The 19,558-nt window shown below is 43.8% G+C and overlaps 1 protein-coding gene across 14 annotated transcripts in view; it reads left to right on the top strand.

Moving 5' to 3' along the window:
• Positions 1-19,558, top strand: part of Prtfdc1 (phosphoribosyl transferase domain containing 1) — a 105,238-nt gene that overhangs the window by 23,565 nt on the left and 62,115 nt on the right. Inside the window, exon 4 of one of the 14 annotated variants that reach the window (XM_063276267.1) lies at positions 11,530-17,206. The exons of the other annotated variants lie outside the window; for them this stretch is intronic. Coding sequence (XP_063132337.1) covers positions 11,530-11,583 — 54 coding nt within the window. The 3' untranslated portion in view covers positions 11,584-17,206. Of the gene's footprint in view, positions 1-11,529; positions 17,207-19,558 lie in introns of those variants that run through there. 14 annotated transcript variants of the gene reach the window in all.

The raw sequence follows: 19,558 nt of genomic DNA, 5'->3' as shown, positions 1-19,558 counted from the left end.
CCACTCCTTCTTAAAAGGGAGAAAAATATTCACAAGAGGGGATATGGCAGCAAAGTTTAGAGCAGTGACTCAAGGAATGGCCATTCAGAGCCTGACACACATGTGGCCCATATGTATACAGCCACCAAAACTAGATACGAATGATGAAGCCAAAAAATGCTTGCAGAAAGGGACCAGATATAGCTCTCTCCTGAGAGACACATCCAGAGCATGTCCAATACACAGGTCAATGCTAGCAGCAAATCACCGAACTGAGAATAGGACCCCCTTGGGGGAATTAGAGGAAGTATTGAAAGAGTTGAAGGAGCTTGCAACCCCATAAAAACAACAATGCCAACCAACCAGAGCTTCCAAGGACTAAACCACTACCGAAAGACTATACATGGACTGGCCCAGGGCTCCAACTGCATATGTAGCAGAGAATAGCCTTGTTGGGGCACCAGTGGAAGGGAAAGCCCTTGGTCTTACCAAGGTTGGATGCCCAGTGCAGGGGAATATAGGGGAGGGTAATAAGGGGGATGTATAGAGGGAATACCTGTATGGGGAGGGGGAGGGAAAGAGGAGGGAATGGGGGCTTATAGACAGAAAATTAGGAAGGGAAATAACCTTTGAAATGTAAATAAAGGGGGTTGGGGATTTAGCTCAGTGGTAGAGCGCTTGCCTGGGAAGCGCAAGGCCCTGGGTTTGGTCCCCAGCTCCGAAAAAAAAAAAAAAAGAAATGTAAATAAAGAAATATATAATAAAAAAAATTTTTTAAGAAGATGTGAACTAAAAAAAAAAAGATAGCAATACAGCCATCTTGAGGAAGCTTGGAATTCTGCCTACATGACAGTTTCCACATGACAGACACTTTTCTAGCTGCCTCAGCACTTTATCAGACTCTCTCTCTCTCTCTCTCTCTCTCTCTCTCTCTCTCTCTCTCTCTTTCTCAGATTTATGTATTATATATAAGTACACTGTCGCTGTCTTCAGACACACCAGAGGGCATCGGATCTCATTACAGATGGTTGTGAGCCACTATGTGGTTGCTGGGATTTGAACTCAGGACCTCTGGAAGAGCAGTCAGTGCTCTTAACCACTGAGCCCTCTCTCCAGCCCCCTGTGTTCCTTTGAAAGCTTCCTTTCTTTACTCCTTTTCCTTTTGCCTTGGGTTAAGTACTTTCCCTCCATCTTAACAAGATTTTCCTCATTTGCTTGTCCCTGGTCTTTATTGTATTATCCTAGCACACTAAAAAAAGAAATCCTTTTAAAATGTTTTAAGAGTAAAGTATGGTTTATTGAGGCTCAATTTACAAGTAGAAGCATTTAAGAATCTGCAGTCCATACGGTTCCTTTTGTTCTTGTGCTAACCCTGTCTCCCAAACCCCAGGGCCCAGGAAGTACTGCTATGTCCTCTTTTCTGAGAGTTCTCTTTCCAGCCCCTTTCACACTCACCTAACTAATGATCTGCCTTCTTTACAGATTTAGTTCATCAGTTTGGGATCTGTCCTGCTACCCGCTATAAACACGGAATGACATAAGGTCTCCCTTAAGAATATTTTTAGCAGCATCTCTTAGATTTCGATATGTGCAGTGATGTTCAAACCTTTTTCTAGTTCTGGTTGTGACTTCCTCTTTCTTTTTCCCTTTCTCCTTTAATTTTCTCTTCTTGAAATGCACCATAGGATGGCCTGGAAGTGTAGCTCTTCCTGCCTCCAGTCTTCAGCACCCCCTACCACAGCACCACTGTGACCAGCAGGATTTTGTCTTTCATTTGTTGGTCCTTTGTTTGTTTAATTTTTAACCACCTGCAGGAGGTTTCTAGCAACTTTTCTATTACTTCTGGCTTAATTCTGCTCAGAAATGGTACTTTGTAAGAGTTCTGTCCTTTTGGGTTTTCCGAGGCGAGGTCTACTGTCTTGCTTGAACCAACAGCACCTACTCCACGCCATGTCCGACTGTGCTGTGCTTTTTCTACGCGTTGGAGCCTTTTCACGGTCTAATCCTCATCCCAGCCTCTCACCTAGAGGCGTACATTCCAACACTTAAATGCCACCCTAACCCACGCTTCTGTGCCGCCAGGACAGGGAAAATGTATTCATTTCGAAAACAGTGACATTGTGTTCATTAGCACCACATCCAGGTAGACAATTTTAAATTGGTATTTCCTGGGAGTGGAGGTGCTGCAGCTCTTACCCAGGGCTCCGGGGAGGGGGAAGGCAGCAAGTGACATCATCTCTTCACTGCTATCTCCAGTCTCACTCACTGTGTATCCTCGCTTCCAGCCTGCACCTGAAGTCCTTTCTAGCCCAATTGTGATGTCTCTGTTCTCCTAAGCCAAATCTTTCTCCTCCTGTCCATCACCCAAGTAACACAGATCATCTCCTGAGCAATTACCTCACGTAACAGTCTGCTGCTTCTGTTGAGTATTATGGTCATGATGATAACAACCCCCACTGTGCTGATCTCTCTGAAAATGGCCTCACCCCGCACTCCCAAAGATGTCTCTCTTAGGTGATTCTAAATTCTGGTAAGATGAAAATCAGTACCAACCATCGCACCTTCTATCCTGGTATCTGATGTAAACCGGGATAAATTATGTGTGACACTGAATGACAGTGACGATTTCGTGACCTTTCCTCTCTCCCCATTCAAAGCCCTGGGAAGGAGCCATTTCCACCTGTATCCTAGGAAAACAATGATATTATTCTGAGGAGAACAGGAGGAGAGTTTATTTCTTCCGAGGTTCCATCTCACCTTGTCCCAGCCCTGAGCCTCCATAGGTTATGTCGAGGGTACTCTGCTCATGACTGTCTCCTTAGACCTCCCTGTGGGACAGACTAAACATCTCAGGGCTCTAGGCTGTCTGACTTGTCTTTGTTCTTATGTTAAACTTTACAGAGATCTGAAGTGAATTTGCATGAATGGTAGCAATCTAGAGACTGATTGCTTAGAAATTAGCATGAGACTGGTATATTATAGGCAAGTTTAATATTCCTGTTTCTTTAATGGAATGAGGGGCTCTGACAACTTGAACCTTCCCCCCTCCCTTGCTCCAGTCCTTCCATTTCCCTCCAACCCTTCCTCTGCCTTTCAGCTGTTGCTCAGTGAGCCCTCGCTGGTAGTCATATCTCATTTAACTCTTTCTGAAATCCCGCTAAGACTCTCTCCCTTCTTTCACACAGGGGTCTTAGCTCAGGGGACTTAAGTAAGTCACAGAACGCCACACAGGCCAGCAAACAGCAGAAACAGTGTTCTAATCCAACCGCAGCTGTCTCTCAAGTCTCTGTCCATTGTAGCATGCAAACCTTTCTCACAGAATTCCCCAGGGTTTTCACAGAAAACATGGCTGTTTTATAAGATATTGGTTATCTTTTCTTCTTAAAGTACGCATGCACGAGAGAAATGCAAAGTTTGTTTGCACCCCAAATTGTTATAAAACAATTTGCTTTTGAGAAGCAATCAAATCAGAAAATCTTGGATGAAAGAGAAGAAATTGAGGACATGGCATCCTGTACACGCACATGTGGCTGTGCTCAGTAGCTTGTCCTGTAATATTGACACATTTATGTTACTATTCAGTGTACACTTTTTTTTTTAGTGAGAAATCAAACCTCTCCTAAGAATTCTCTTGCCTGTGGGCAGAACACTCCGCCACCAGAATCCAAAGGCACATCATGTCTTGCAACCATTTATTTTCTTCTACTGCTTCATATAGCTAAAAGCTTAAAGTCTATTCTTTTTCTTAGACTCCAACACATGCATTCCCAGGGAGAACTTGACTCTGGCAATTTTTAGGAAATACTGTGAATAACTTACAAGTCCTCCTCTTAAAGCCCCTCACAGTGAGTGCTAGGGGAAATGGACTCCGAAGAGCATTTCACATGCGCAGTGGTGCTCACAAAACAGCTCAGAGTATTCAGGGGCCAGTATGACGTCAGAATATTAAATAGCGGCCGAAGCGAGGCTGGAGTGGAAGAGCGGCTGTTATAGCAGTCTGGTTTTAACACGCATACAGAGGCGGATGAGAAAGTCTTATTTCAGATAAAATTGGAAGCTGGATGAGACAACGCACCCCATGCCCAACCCCCACCCCACCCCAAGCCCAACCCCCACCCACACCCACCCCAAGCCCAACCCACACCCACACCCACCCCATGCCCAACCCCCAACCCCACCCCAAGCCCAACCCCACCCACACCCACCCCATGCCCAACCCCCAACCCCACCCCAAGCCCAACCCCACCCACACCCACCCCACCCCCCACCACATCCCCCACCCCACCCCTGCTAGTAATCCAGTGTCTCCAGAGCAGCCTTCATGGAAAGCTCAACTTCCAGTAACTGGAGACCCAAAAAGCTAGTTAATTGGTCTACTATTTCTTTCCTGCATAATATTCTGGTGTGTGTGGTGCTAAGCATCAAACCTCAGCTCTCACAAGTGTTAGGCAAGCACTGGAGCACATAGTCTGCTCTTGTGAGATTTTTAAACACAGATTTGCACAGCACAACTTGGACTTTTAGCTTAACTCACCCCTGCAGTTCCGAGTCCCAGCACCTCATTCTAAGTTCTGAGATCAGTTTTAAACTTGATCTCAGGCCGTGATGTCTTCACGGTGCCTGAAAAGCCAGTTCAAAACCTATCTGCCAGGAGTACCCCATTTGAGGGAGGATTCCTAAAATAAACTTTCATTTAACCTAAATCCAAGCTGAGGGTGGGAAGCCTTTTGTGGTATCTGTTCTTAGGACTGATAGCGGACAAATCGATTTGCGAGTATTTGCAGGCCAGCGATGGGTTTTCAGCCAGCCAGCTTTTTTGCACATGGACGTGGCATTAGTCAAACTTTTCTGTTTTTCTTCTTAAATGTCCCAATTTAAGTTCATCACCTTACATACAAGGCAGTGTGAGGATAAAATGCTAATTCAGGTTGCTTTTCCACCAATTTGGTTAGCTCACCTGTGAGCACAGAAAACATTCAAGCTTCAAGATGTCACAGCCCAAAAAGGTATGCCATTTTAAACAGGCTGGAGTTACCCCCGCATTTACACACCTCCCCACACATCCACAGGCCTCCCTTCCCATCCGCTCTTTGAATGTGCTGTGCTTTGTATTAATTCATAATTCCTGTGTGAAGGCACCACAAGAGGAAGGGAAAAGGGGAGGTAAAACACAACCCAAAATGTAATCAGAGTAGGTCTGTGAGATTAACCACGCAAGGATGTGAGCCCCCTCGGAAGCAGGCAGCAGTGTTAAAGAAGACTGACCTGTTCCCAGGAAGGTAGAGAGATGCTAACATCTGTTTTGCTTTGGTTTGCTTTGGTTTGGTTTGGTTTCCTCTCTCGGTGTGACTGCCGAGAAGGAAGGTTGAAATAAGTCCTTCACAATCCGTGCTGGTGAAGAAAAAGCAGATTGGATAAACCAGAGCCAGCATCGTAGCATCTCACTGTGTGCTATGTCAGGCCCCATGCTGAACTGGCTTTGTTCCTTTCTATCTATGAATCTTATCAGGTGTATGAAATCCATGGTTTTAGTGTGACATTTTTCTACCTGTATAACATGCTTTGTTCATTCTCTCTGTCTATCTCAATCTTTCTCTCTGTCTCTTTGCATGTCTGTATCTCTCTCACACACTAGCGTGTGTGTGCATGTGCGTGTGTACACACACACACACACACACACACACGGGGGGGGGGGCAAAGAGCTAACTTATAAAATGAGAAAAATAACCTAAAACAAAAGGGTCAATAAGAGACAAAAAAATGTCTAAAACATTTTATTAAATCTAAGACATGGTGACCATAAACTACACTTCTCTTTATGTCCCATCAAGAAGAAAAATAAAGATACTACAAATTAAGCAATGGTATGACGTGGATTGTTGAAATACACCCTGATTTTAGAGATAGTAAGACGTGAACAAATTATGCAACCTGGAATTGATGTCTTAAATGTGACAATTCTCTCTTACCACTTCGGCAACATCATATGCAAGCACTTGACTAACTGATATAGTGTGGAAAAACATTATCTCTACTCTTTGATTCTTCTCAAACCTTGGGTCCTATAACAGTGCTCTAAGACCTAGTCAATGAAGAATCAACTATGGATAGGCCTAGATTTACTCAGTACACCTTAAAATCGATAAGAATCAGGTGTGAAGCCACAGCCTCGTCGGACCTTTGCACTGAGTCTGAGCTGTGGCCCTGCTCGCGTGCATTCTGAGTTGGTTAGGACCGCCGACTTTTTTTTTCTCATTCTTTCATTGTTGTTTCAAGACTTTTTAAATGTGTACATGTATTTTATCTTTGTGTGTGTGTGTGCGTGTGTGTGTGCGTGTGCGTGCGTGTATGTGTGTGTGTGCGTGTGTGTGCGTGTGCGTGCGTGTATGTATGTGTGTGCATGTGTTTGTGTGCATGTGTGTGTGCGTGTGCGTGCGTGTATGTGTGTGTGTGCGTGTGTGTTTGTGTGCGTGTGTGTGCGTGTGCGTGTGCGTGTGTGTGTGTGCGTGTGCGTGCGTGTATGTGTGTGTGTGCATGTGTGTTTGTGTGCATGTGTGTGTATGTGTGTGTGCGTGTATGTGTGTGTGTGCGTGTGCGTGTGTGCGTGCGTGTATGTGTGTGTGCATGTGTGTTTGTGTGCATGTGTGTGTGTGTGTGTGTGTGTGTGTGTGTGTGTGTCAGAGGACAGGTGGCGAGAGTCATTTCTCTTCTTCCACCATGTGGGTCCTGGAACTCAAACCCAGGCCTTTAGGCTTGCCAACGGGCACCTGTCCTGTCTGGGCCATCTCGCTGGCACTGTTCATGTGCCTTCTTTACATTCAGATCTAGTTTCCTATAGAAATATTTGTTAGAGTTTGGCTTCACTGATCAAAACATGAGACAGCAAATAAAAGAATAATGGAGGAAGAGTTATTGAATTATAGAGACAGGAAACCATGTTTGGGAAACTTCATCTGAGGACAGAGTCATGCCTACGTAACTCAGCAAATGGAACCTGGTAACTGTGGTCAAGTGGAACCTGGGGAGTTAGAGGACATGGCTTTGGAGGGCAGGGGCACTGTGACTGTGGAAACCAGCTAAATCCAGCCTACAGTCCTAGAAGTAGGCAGGTATAGCTGTCAGCTTGGGCAAGTAAGTATTATTACATACCAAACCCAGTTCACGAGTATTTATGCATAACTTAAATTCTGAGTACTATACATGTGTTAACTTATTAAACCTTAAACCTTCACAGTACACACACACACACACACACACACACACACACACACACACAGTCAGGGGCACTTAGGTTTTTTTGCACAAGATGCTGTTGAGGTCAGTTGGAGTAGTTGTATTCCCAAGAACTCACTTCTGGAAAATGGAATTCTGCTTTATTCCAGACCCACAACTTGTAATCACAAGTTGGCTTCATCTTGGAGCTGTGGGAGAGAAAGAGGACTCCATCCCCTGAGACTTAGGCAAGCATGAGAGGGATGCTTTGTCCTCTCTTCGGTGTGCTGGTTGAACTTGAGGCTAGGAACGTGGATGTAGGAGATAGAACAGAGCATGAAGCGAAGCAGAAGAAAATCCATCCTGAGAACCAGGCAGAAAGGCCAAAGCCAACCAAAGAGGCAAAGGGACACAATATTAGCGTCTTGTTCTGGGTTTTCCTTTCCCTGCCTAGCAGGTGCTATGACCCAGTCCCACCTAGGGTCGGGTCTTTCTTTTCTTCTGTAGCATTGCACCAGAAGATGAGGTAGGAATTATTAGGAGAGGGTTGCAGAACCTTGAATCAGGAAGAGCCTTACCCACCAGGGAGCGTGTGTGCTGTGAGTGTCGCTCCCATCAGAGGCCTCTGAGATTCTGTACAATTTTGTGTGTATGGGTATTTTGTCTACATGTATGTCTGTGTACCACATGAGTGTGTCTGGTGGCCACGGAGGTCAGAAGAAGGCATTGGATCCCCTGGAACTGGAATTAAAAATGATTATGAGCCATCACATGGGTGGATGGCTTCGAATCAAACACAGTCCCCTGGAAAGCAGTCAGTGCTCTTAACCACCATCTCTCCAGGCCCCTTGTTCCTTTGTTCTTTCTGTATGGTCTGAGCTTAGCATTGCTAAGAACAGTCTTATCATTAATAATATAATTTTTACTATTTATTCACTTTAGAGTCAAACATGCCCCCCCACTGTCCCTCCTCTCCCCCCAGTCCCACCCTAAAAAAATCCCTCTCCCCATTACTTCCTCCCCATCTCAGAGAAAAAGAAGTCCCCCCCTTGGGTACCACCCTACCCTGAGACAGCCAGTCGCAGTGGACCTTAGCGCATCCTCTCCCACTAAGGCCCAACTAGGTAGTCCAGTTAGGGGAAGGGGATCCAGTCAATGGCCCACAGCTGAGTCAGAGACAGCCTCTTCTCCAATTGGTAGGGGACCCATGTAAGAACTGTTACAAATCTGTAGGGGGCTACAACCAGCCCCTGCATGCTCTTTGGTCAGTGGTTCAGTCTCTGTGAGTAATTTTAACAAACAAACATTGAAATGTCGAGGATTCATAACTTTCACAGACAAGAATTATTTAATTTTGTTAATTAATTTAACACTCCCTGGTGTCATCGTTTGCAAATCGTCAGTCTGCCTAGCCTTTTTTTTCCTCCACTGCAATAAAAACAGAACTGAAAAAGATAGCGGCATATGAGAAAATCATGCCGTAAAGGTAGGACGATAGCCTGTGAGAAAAAGGGCTTCACAAACCTCCAGGGTCTGCAGTTCGCACTACAGCTGGGAGCCACAGCAGGCCTGCCTCAGGAGAAGCAGTTGCAGGGACCAGAGATTGTATCGACTCAGCTGTTGACTTCACTGACAAACTTGATAACATTTAGAGAAGTAGATCTCAACCTGTGGGCCAAGACCCTTTCTGCAAACTTCTATCTCCAAAGATAGTTACAATTCATAACAGTAGCAAAATTACAGTTATGAAATTGCAACAAAAATAATTTTATGGTTGGGGTCATAATTACATGAGAAATTATTAATATATTCATTATTATTGTATTAAAGGGTGGCAGCATTGGGAAGGCTGGAAAGCTATGATCTAGAGGCAAGTATTGGGTCAATACTGAAAAACTGGAGTGGCCAGGCACTGCCTTTAATCCCAGGACTTAGGAGACAGAGGCAGGAGGATCTCAGAGTTCAAGGCCAGCCTCTTCTACAGAGTGAATTCCTGGACAGCCAGGGCTACACAGAGAAATGCTGTCTCGAAAAGCAAAACAAACCAACAACAAACAGAACTGTAATGGGTTTCCCTGCCCTGCCAGCCTATCTCTGGTTGTGTGGAGAGCGTATTATATTTAGGACAGCTAAGAGTCTATGATACACTTCCAAAAGCATGTGTAAGGGCCTGGGCTGGGTCCTACACGCCCCTTGCACACAAAAATCAAAACATCCAGATTAGACCCAGCAGGGCAAGCACTCTGTCACTAAGTCGCCTCCCCAGCTCTGATAGTGGCTTTTGAATGCCTGTTCATTCCTACCCACCTCAGAGTCCACATCTCTTCGGAATTGACTCTCTTCCTGTTGTTCCTTTTAATCACCTTTGGCCTGTTACACTGCATGCTTGACTGGAGAGGGAACACATTTCTGTCTCTATTTAAGGCAAAATCAACCCACTTGTAGTAAAAATCAATTTCCCAAAAGATTGTTTTGTTTCACCCTCCTATGGATCCAGGGATTTAACCCAGGGTCTAGTACCTGCCAGGCACACACCTTTTTATTCCTGTGATAAACACCATGACTGAAAGCAACTTGGGGAGGAACAGATTTATTTCATCTTACAGCCGATATGATCACTTTCCACATCACTGAGGAAAATCCAGGCAGGAAAATAGAGGCCAGAGCTGAAACAAAGCCTAATGGCTTGCGTGGAATGCTTCCTTATACTACGTAGGACCACCTTCCCATGCCAGTCACTGTTCATAGTGAGCTGGGCCCCACATGAATGGCTCATCAAGAAGATGCACCACAGACCTCCCACACCAGATTGATGGAGGCATTTCTCAATTGTCTTCTTCCAAATGACTCTAGCTCATGTCTGGTTCACACAGCAGCATCCAGGTCAGTCACATCCTTTAGTATAGATCAGTTTGACCAGAAATGATACTTTGCAGCATTTTTAAAGGTTAGAATTGTTAATAAGTTTAGGAGACTAGGGGACATGATTTGAAAACTTGGCTAGTTCAACATTTGTTTCGTTTAGTGGATACAAGTAAACTCATGTCGGAGGTGAGTGAGCCCAGGCTTCTCCAGAGGTTCTCCTTCTCAGCTACTTTGTTAGTTTGCTTGTTATATGCAGAACAAAACTGCAGTGGAAATTATCTCCTGTGCTTCTTAAGATAACTCCCTAGGACTAAAGAGATGGCTCAGTAGTTAAGAGCATTTGATGTTCTTTCGGGGGACCTGACTTCAATTCCCAGCACCCACGTGGCGACTTACAACCATATGCAATTACAGTCTCAAGGAACTTTTGACACCCCTTTCTGGCCTCTGTGAGCACCAAGCATGCACGTGGCATGCAGATGTATGTGCCGACAAAGCGCTCATACACATAAACAGTAAAATGAAATCCTTTAGTATAATGATTGGGCTAAACGTGTCCAAAATAACAATTTATTTCTATCTCAAAGTGTGATCGTAAGTGTTTTAGAAATACTAACTCAAGTGTGGGCCACAGTCTGATGAATTAGGCAACTACTACTACCCCCATTTCACAAAGGAGGACATCGAGACTTGGTGGGTTTTTGTTGTTGTTGTTGTTGTTGTTGTTGTTGTTGTTGTTGTTGTTGTTTTTAAAGCCCCATTATCACAAAGCTTTTGGGAAAGAGACCAGGATGCAAGATTAAGCTGTCTGACCCAGACTCAAGGCATAACAGCCTCTCCATTCTGCTCCCCGTGACCTTGGCTTGATATTGGACGAATCTTGGGGTTTGTTTTTTTGTTTTGTTTTGTTTTGTTTTTGTTTTGTTTTTCTGGGCTTTCCCTTGTTTTGGGAATCAGTGAGCCTGGCCTTCAAGCTCCCTTCCCTCCCTGACAGATTTGATTTTATGTCATCTTTAAAGTCCTCGCATGTCTTATGAAGATGACTGGCTGCCCCCTGTATTGGTTTTGTATTCTCCATTAAAATGACATGAGTATGCACATAAGGCCTCAGATGACACGCTGAACAGGAGAGAGATAGCAAGTCCAACGATAATGAGCCTAGTGGTGCTGGAGGTTGAGTGTCTGGGTAAAGCTCTAGAGAAGAGCAACTGTGGCCTTGAGAGAGTTGGCACTCTAAAGATTGCAGGCACAGCAGATGTGGGCAATACCATCGTACAGGACAGTTGTATGTTGTGTTCATCAATGTCACTTCTGCTGATGCATACCTGCCTCCCCTCACATCCAGTCACCCACTGCTGCGGGAGACTGAAGACTAATTTTTCAGAAAGAAAAAGCAATGAAAAGAATTGTTCAAAGTATGACTATGAAGTAGAGTAGATGTCTGGAGAATGTTGCTTATGGTCTCTGCACTAGGTTCTACACATCCAGTGTCCTACCCAGTCAGCCAGACGTATTCCCACTCTCTGACATCAGAGGTACCGGGATTGGACAATGGCTGTTCTTTGCAGAAACTGAGCAGATTTGAAGAAAGGACCTCTACAGATGAGACCAGAATTCCACACCTGAAAAAGACATCTCTCCTATGGAAGCCTTCTAATATATCATTGCCCTCTGCTCGCCAGTGAGCATACAGCCCTTTCCAGTAGGCTAGGCTGGCAGCTCATGTTAAACTGTGAAAAGGCAGACAAGGAGAAACACCACCCAACAAGACAAATAAAAACAGTAAGGAAGAAATGCTCAGGGAAAGAAAGCCCTAGGCTGGAGAGATGGCTCAGTAGTTAAGAGCACCGACTGGTCTTCCAGAGGTCCTGAGTTCAAATCCCAGCAACCACATGGTGGCTCACAACCATCTGTAGTGGGATCCAATGCCCTCTTCTGGTGTGTCTGAAGACAGCTACAGTGAACTCATATACAAAATAAATAAATAAATCTTAAAAAAAAAAAAAGCCCTTACTTTTGCTTGCCTTCTTGCAATCTCAAGGACATGTCCACAGTTCTGTGACGTCACTTAAAGATGAAATGACATCTTCCAAGAAATAGAGGTTTCCTTTCACAAGCAAGCATTTCTTAAACTATGATGATACCTTTAAACCACATATAATGGTATCTGTAATATCAACCCGCAGGAGGCTGGGGCTGGAGGACTGTGAGTTCAAGGCATCTTGGGCTAGTATATAATAAGACTTGTAAAACCAAGGTGTTAGTCACAGAAAGCTTGGTGAGCATATGCAGCTCCCTGAGTGTGAGCCCTAGAACTGTGGCCAACTGGTGGATAGATAGATAGATAGATAGATAGATAGATAGATAGATGATAGAGAGATAGGTAGATGACAGATGATAGATAGATAGATAGATTGACAGATGATAGATAGATAGATAGATAGATAGATAGATAGATAGATAGATAGATAGATGATAGAGAGATAGGTAGATGACAGATGATAGATAGATAGATAGATAGATAGATAGATAGATAGATGACAGATGATAGATAGATGAGAGATGATAGATAATAGATAGATGAGAGATGATAGATAGATAGATAGATAGATAGATAGATAGATAGATAGATGATAGAGAGATAGGTAGATGTCAGATGATTGATAGATAGATGATAGAGAGATAGGTAGATGTCAGATGATTGATAGATAGATGATAGAGAGATAGGTAGATGTCAGATGATTGATTGATAGATAGATAGATAGATAGATAGATGATAGATGGAGATAGGTAGATGACAGATGATAGATAGATAGATAGATAGATAGATAGATAGATGACAGACCATAGATAGATGAGAGATGATAGATAATAGATAGATGAGAGATGAGAGATAGATAGATAGATAGATAGATAGATAGATAGATAGATAGATAGATAGTAGATAGATGGCAGATGATAGATAGAGGATAGATAGATAGATAGATAGATAGATAGATAGATAGATAGATAGTAGATAGATGATAGATAGTTTTAGTATGGTAGTGCTGATGGAGTTTGCTAAATGTTCAGCTGGATGTATAAGTATTGCTTCAGATGCTACTATAATGAAAGTACTGCCTTAAGCGTTTTATAAACTCATTCCTACTTGAGCACATTTTTGAAGACACTAATGGATTCATATTTGTAGAGCACAATAGAAACAGAAGAAGATGTCCAAATATTATTTCCATGGGGACAAAATAAGTAACCGACATCCATTAAGCAAAATCAAGACTAACATGACAAGAGAACAAGAACAAAGGATTTGTTTCTGCAATTAAAAGTAAACGAGCTTCCAGTGGCTGCTCCTAATCCCCTATCCAGCCTCCACCCCTACCCTCCACCACATTTCCCTGCCTCCATCACAGATAGCCAATGCCAGCACTTTGCCTTCCCAGCATGCTTTGTACTAAGTTATGGGCCGGTGCCCTGGAGAAGAAAGTCAAGCTGAGGAGAAGTCTTCCCAGAGGAGTGAGTTATTTCTCCAGTTTAAAAAACAAACTACACTAATAGATGAAATCTCTCTGTGTGGAGAAAGATATTAATTTAAAAGAACCCTGCAACTGTGGTAACTTTCTTGAGACTATGAGATGACCAAGTAAAAGGCATAGCTAATGACTGAAGGTGGCAGGGAGGAGATAAAACTTGGATCGTTGATGGCACCAGTGAGCCAGGGCCTTATTGGCTAACAGGAAAAATTTTAAATATATGAGATGTGGGCCACAAGGGAAGATCTTGACGTTTAGATGGCAAAACAGAGCCTTGCAGAAGAGAGAGACGTGGCTGCTAGGGTTCCAGTGGGCACAGTGGTGTGTAACCCGTTCTCTCCACAAATAGTTACACTGAGTATCTGACCCTGTTCTGTGAGACAAGATTTTAGGGAGTGGACAAAATGGATTCCATGACATTTGGGACTTCACACGTTTTGGGGCAGAACACATGAGAATTGGAAATAAATGGAAGATATGAACTATGTCAGGGAGAGTACTAGGAGGAAAAGTAAAGTGGGCCACAGAGATAAGATGGACTTGAAGAAAGTGGGGGCCAGAAGTCAGGGCAACTAGCTGCTAATTGCAGACTTTTGAAGCAGAGACTATGGAGACATGGAGAGGTAAGTGAGTTATGGACAGCGGGTACGGAGAAACCTTAGGTGGGGATATGTTTGGTACATTTGAAGAAAAGCAAAGGCAGCCAAAAGAAAGCCAGCTGGAGACACTAACTGACTAAGAGGTAAAGAGAGGTAAGATACTGTTGAGTCTGGCAGAGCATGGTATGGACTTAGGCTTTTGCTTTGAAAAGGTGGGGCGTTTTTCTTGGGATTTGAGTATAGCACATGATCTGACTCATGTTTTAGGGATTAAGTCAAAGTTCAAAGCAGGGAGCTGTTTGGGAATCCATTGCAGTGACAGACAGTGCTGTCTTGAGCCAGGATACTGACAGAAGACATGGTGAAAAGTGTTTGGGTGGTGATAGCTAGGTCAGAAGACACAGTGAAAAGTGTTTGGGTGATAGCTAGATCAGAAGACAGGGTGAAAAGTGTTTGGATGATAGCTAGATCAGAAGACAGGGTGAAAAGTGTTTGGATGATAGCTAGATCAGAAGACAGGGTGAAAAGTGTTTGGGTGATAGATAGCATGTAGAGAGACAAAACAATTATTGAGGAATTTGATACTAGTAGACTCCAGGATTGGGCCTGAGCAAAAATAGGAACTGAGTTATCATTCATTAACAAGGAAAAGAGGGAACCAGGACTTTGATTTCCGCCTATTTGTTCTTTGATCCTCATTGGTTAGGCAGCAAGAAGGATGAGTCAGAAGCCTGAGTGAGGTAATCATTTTAAAAGTCGAGTTTTTGATAAAGAGTGGATCTGCCAGGGGATGAGAGTACATAAAGAAGAATTCTCCGTAGAAGGCTAGAGTCTGGGTAGAAACTAGGAAGCCAGGAGAAACCCAATGAAGAAGTATGAGGAGGAGCCTGCTACAGGGACCCATGCCCTGGGAATCAAGTGGAAAGGGGTTGTCCTGCCACCAGATATACACAACTGATGCACCAATCGAGAAGACTGAAACCTCACCTGCAACTTCAGCACTTGGGAGGCAGAGACAGGAGGATTGCACGTTTGAGGCCAGCTCAGATTGCATGGCAAAACTTTATCTCAAGAAAAGAAAGAAAGAAAGAAAGAAAGAAAGAAAGAAAGAAAGAAAGAAAGAAAGAAAGAAAGGAAGAAAGAAAGGAAGAAAGAAAGAAAGAAAGAAAGAAAGCAAGCAAGGAAGGAAGGAAGGAAGAAAGAAAGAAAGAAAGAAAGAAAGAAAGAAGGAAAGAGAGAAAGAAAGAAAGAGAGAAAGAACAAAAGTAGCAAAAAATCAAACCAAACATCAAACCAAGAAAAGAAGTTGAACTCCAACCACCAAAATTATCAAGATGAATGTGTACCTGGTACTAATAAGCCTTGATGTACACAACAACAATGAATCCTAAGGGTGATCTCAAGCAGACTCAGACTTGAAGATAACTCCATAGCTGCCTGACTTAGGCAAGTCTCACCTTGCCAGTGAATCACCAAAGTCTACTTTGGGAAGGGGGTCTGTCTTAGTGAGGGTTCTATGTCTGTGAAGAGAGACACCATGACCACGGCAACTCTTATAAAGGAGAACATTTCATTGAGGCTGTCTTACAGTTTCAGAGGCTTAGACCATTATCCTCATAGCAGGAAGTATGGCAGTATCCAGGCAGCCATGCTGAAGAATGAGGTGAGACTTCTAGATGAGGATCCAGAGTAAGCAGAGAGTAAACGGGCTTGAACTTCTGAGACCTTAAGACCCACCCCAAGTGACAGACCTCCTCCGACAAAGCCACACCTATTCCAGTTGTGCCACAGAGCCTACTGGTGCTACTCCCTATGGACTTACAGGGGCCGTTTTTATTCAAACCACCAGAGTCACTGAAAGGAGAATGAGGAGCTCCGGTGTGTTGATGTCCATTGAGCACATATGGTCTGTGAAGCTTTGTTCTGTGGAGAAACCTTGCTAAGAGAAGCCAGATCGATTTCCCTGTCCAAATGTCAGAAGCCTTTGAAGAAAGGCAAGCAAGACACAAAGTAAGATGGACATGCACAGTGAAGACTAAAGAGATGGCTCAGTGGTTAGAACACTGACTGCTCTTCCAGAGGTCCTGAGTTCAATTCCCAGCACACACACATGGTGGCTTACAACGACATACCTATAAAGGCATATAATGCCCTCTTCTGGCATGCAGGTGTACATGCAGCAGAGCACTCAGATACATTAAATAAATAAATAAATAAATAAATAAATAAATAAATAAATAAATAAGCAAGCAAGCATCATGACATGATTTTCTAAAGAGAAAAAGGAATAAAGAAATATCTGGGCTGGATGTGCTTATGCACACCTTTGACCACAGCAGCACTGGAGTTCAAGGCCAGCCTACACTGAATAGCAAGACCAAGGCTGTGTGTGTGTGTGTGTGTGTGTGTGTGTGTGTGTGTGTGTGTGTGTGTGTGTGTGTGTTTGTGCATGTGCGTGCGTGCATGCACACATGCACAAGAAGTAAGATGACTCAAATGTTAAAAGTGCTTGTCCCTAAGGCCAACAACCTGAGTTCAATAGTTTCTGGTACCCAAATAGTGGAAAAAGAGAACTGACTGACTCCCACAAGTCATCCTCTGGCCTCCACATGCACTCTCTAACATGCATACAAATGAACAAATAAAAGTGTATTTTTTTTTAAAGAAAAAGAAAGACATCATTGGTTCAGATTCCAGTGGAAACTTAAAGGTTCTTTGTAAGGTCAGTTGTGCTGGATGGAGTTTTGCTGGGACAAACACATGAAGGAGTGTTTAGCTGACGTGGGCACAGGTGAAAGGCTAAGGCAGACATATGAAGAAATGTTTGGCTGAAACAGGCACAGGAGAGAGGATGTTCTGTGAACACAAGCAAGTGAAAGGACATGTGATGAAGGATTCTTTACTAACAACGTGCATGGATTGGTCTGCCTTACATTATATTGTTGAGCTGCCTCTCTCAGGACTCCATAGGAAGAAAGGTGCCAAAAACAAAAAACAAAAAACAAAAAACAAAAACAAAAACTTCTGGTGGTATGTGGCAGTTTCTCGCCACTTCAGCAGACTCGGGCTGTTTGGTAGAGACAGATGTTTGGTAGAGTGTTGTCAGCTGAGACAGATGCACATGGTGAGGCAAGATTCGTGGAGGACAGGTAACATTCGGAGAGATATAAATAGGACTCATTGAACTGAGAATAGGACCCCATTGAAGGAATCAGAGAAAGAACTGGAAGAGCTCGAAGGGGCTCGAGACCCCTTATGAACAACAATGTCAAGCAACCAGAGCTTCCAGGGACTAAGCCACTACCTAAAGACTATACATGGACTGACCCTGGACTCTGACCTCATAGGTAGCAATGAATATCCTAGTAAGAGCACCAGTGGAAGGGGAAGCCCTGGGTCCTGCTAAGACTGAACCCCCAGTGAACTAGATTGTTGGGGGGAGGGTGGCAATGGGGGGAGGATGGGGAGGGGAACACCCATAAAGAAGGGGATGGGGAGGGGTTAGGGGGATGTTTGCCCGGAAACCGGGAAAGGGAATAACATTCGAAATGTAAATAAGAAATACTCAAGTTAATAAAAAAAATAAAGAAAAATAAACAAACAAACAAACAAACAGGACTCATGGGCAGTGACGGAGGCTGAACTGGGCTTGCTTATAGAACTAGCCGTGCTATACTTACGGGTCTCACCTCTTAGCTGATCTTCGCTTCCTTGAGAGAGGCACAGCTGAGAACAACTCCTGGCATTCTTGCTGGTCCCTTCTGCTGACTTGTGCCAAGGCTGAGGCCTGGCTGTTCCTGCTAGGTTGTGCCACAACTCTACTTAACTCTACTGAACTAGACTGCCAATATTTTCTGTGAAGCATTTGCAAGTGGATCGAGCTGCCGCTGCTAAGTCCTGTGAACTGAACAGCTGGTTCCCAGACAATGCAGACAGGAATTGCTCCAAAGAACCTTTCCTTTTTTTTTTTCTTTTTTTCACAATTCATCTTTTATTTTTTTTAAAGCAGTTTTTTTATATTACTTTTTTTTATTAACTTAAGTATTTCTTATTTACATTTCGAATGTTATTCCCTTTCCCGGTTTCTGGGCAAACATCCCCCTAACCCCTCCCCATCCCCTTCTTTATGGGTGTTCCCCTCCCCATCCTCCCCCCATTGCCACCCTCCCCCCAACAATCTAGTTCACTGGGGGTTCAGTCTTAGCAGGACCCAGGGCTTCCCCTTCCACTGGTGCTCTTACTAGGATATTAATTGCTATCTATGAGGTCAGAGTCCAGGGTCAGTCCATGTATAGTCTTTAGGTAGTGGCTTAGTCCCTGGAAGCTCTGGTTGCTTGGCATTATTGTCCAAAGAACCTTTCTAAACAGCCCGCTTCCCCATATCCTTTTTCCAAGCTCTGGTGGGTGGTGGGCTAGAAGGGAGGTTAAAGCACTTAATAAGAACCATCATTAAAAGTAGGATTTGAAAAGAATTAAAGTCACAGCCTACTGTGTTTTGGTACCAAGTTACCAGATGCTTCTGATTGTGGCGCTCTCCCTGGTAAAATAAGGGAATCTCACAAGAAGATAGTTTATGAGTAATAAAGGGGAAGAAGGCATGAGGAAGAGCCCAGGTGTCATCTCATCCTCACCTGGGACCAATAAACAAAGCTGTTACCATTGGTCCTGGCTCAGAGTTAGGCCTGAGGGAGTGAGTGTAGTGGAGGGAACTGTAGCTGCAGGGTTATAGAATTCCCTGAAAGCATTTCCACGCCCTGAACCTTATCTGAAGCAACAGGTCTCATATTTTAGGAATATATCAAGAAAACGACATATTTTCTTGATATATTCCTAAATAAATATCACTGGTTTCTCTGAAACTCTGCTCTTTAAACCAGCTCTCAAATTCATCAGGTTGGGATACCCCAGCACCCACGGGGAGACTGGGAGTCATTGAACACCTTGTAGCCTGAGGGTGTTGGCAGGCCAGGAAGAAAATGGTTGCCAGGCACCGGAGTGGCCTCAGGTTCACCTTTGTTCTGTCTGCCTCTTGATCTCCTTTATTTTCACACTGAAGTCCTGTATCCACGAGGGCGTGGGTTTCTGTTCTCCCTGGCTCAAGGGATAGAAAGCGCCTCAGGAAGGAGTTGTTGAAAGCACATCATAACTTTCTTTCTATTTTCACAGAAACCAAGACCAAATTGGAATCTTTCAGCAGAAATAGTCACATTCCTCATTCTTGAAGAAAATATTTAAAATTTTAGCAAGTCCGTTCAGTGTCCTGAAACGTTTACTTGGGGGCTATTATTAACTTCATTTTCATATTTAAATATATGATTTGGAGTCCTGGACCTATGATTTATTTTCGTCTATCTGGCTTGAAACTTTAGAGCT

The sequence above is a fragment of the Rattus norvegicus genome, chromosome 17 (genome assembly GCF_036323735.1).
Source record: "Rattus norvegicus strain BN/NHsdMcwi chromosome 17, GRCr8, whole genome shotgun sequence".
Taxonomy (NCBI): domain Eukaryota; kingdom Metazoa; phylum Chordata; class Mammalia; order Rodentia; family Muridae; genus Rattus; species Rattus norvegicus.
Note: the sequence above shows the minus strand (reverse complement) of the source record. Positions and strands in the feature narration are given on the sequence as shown.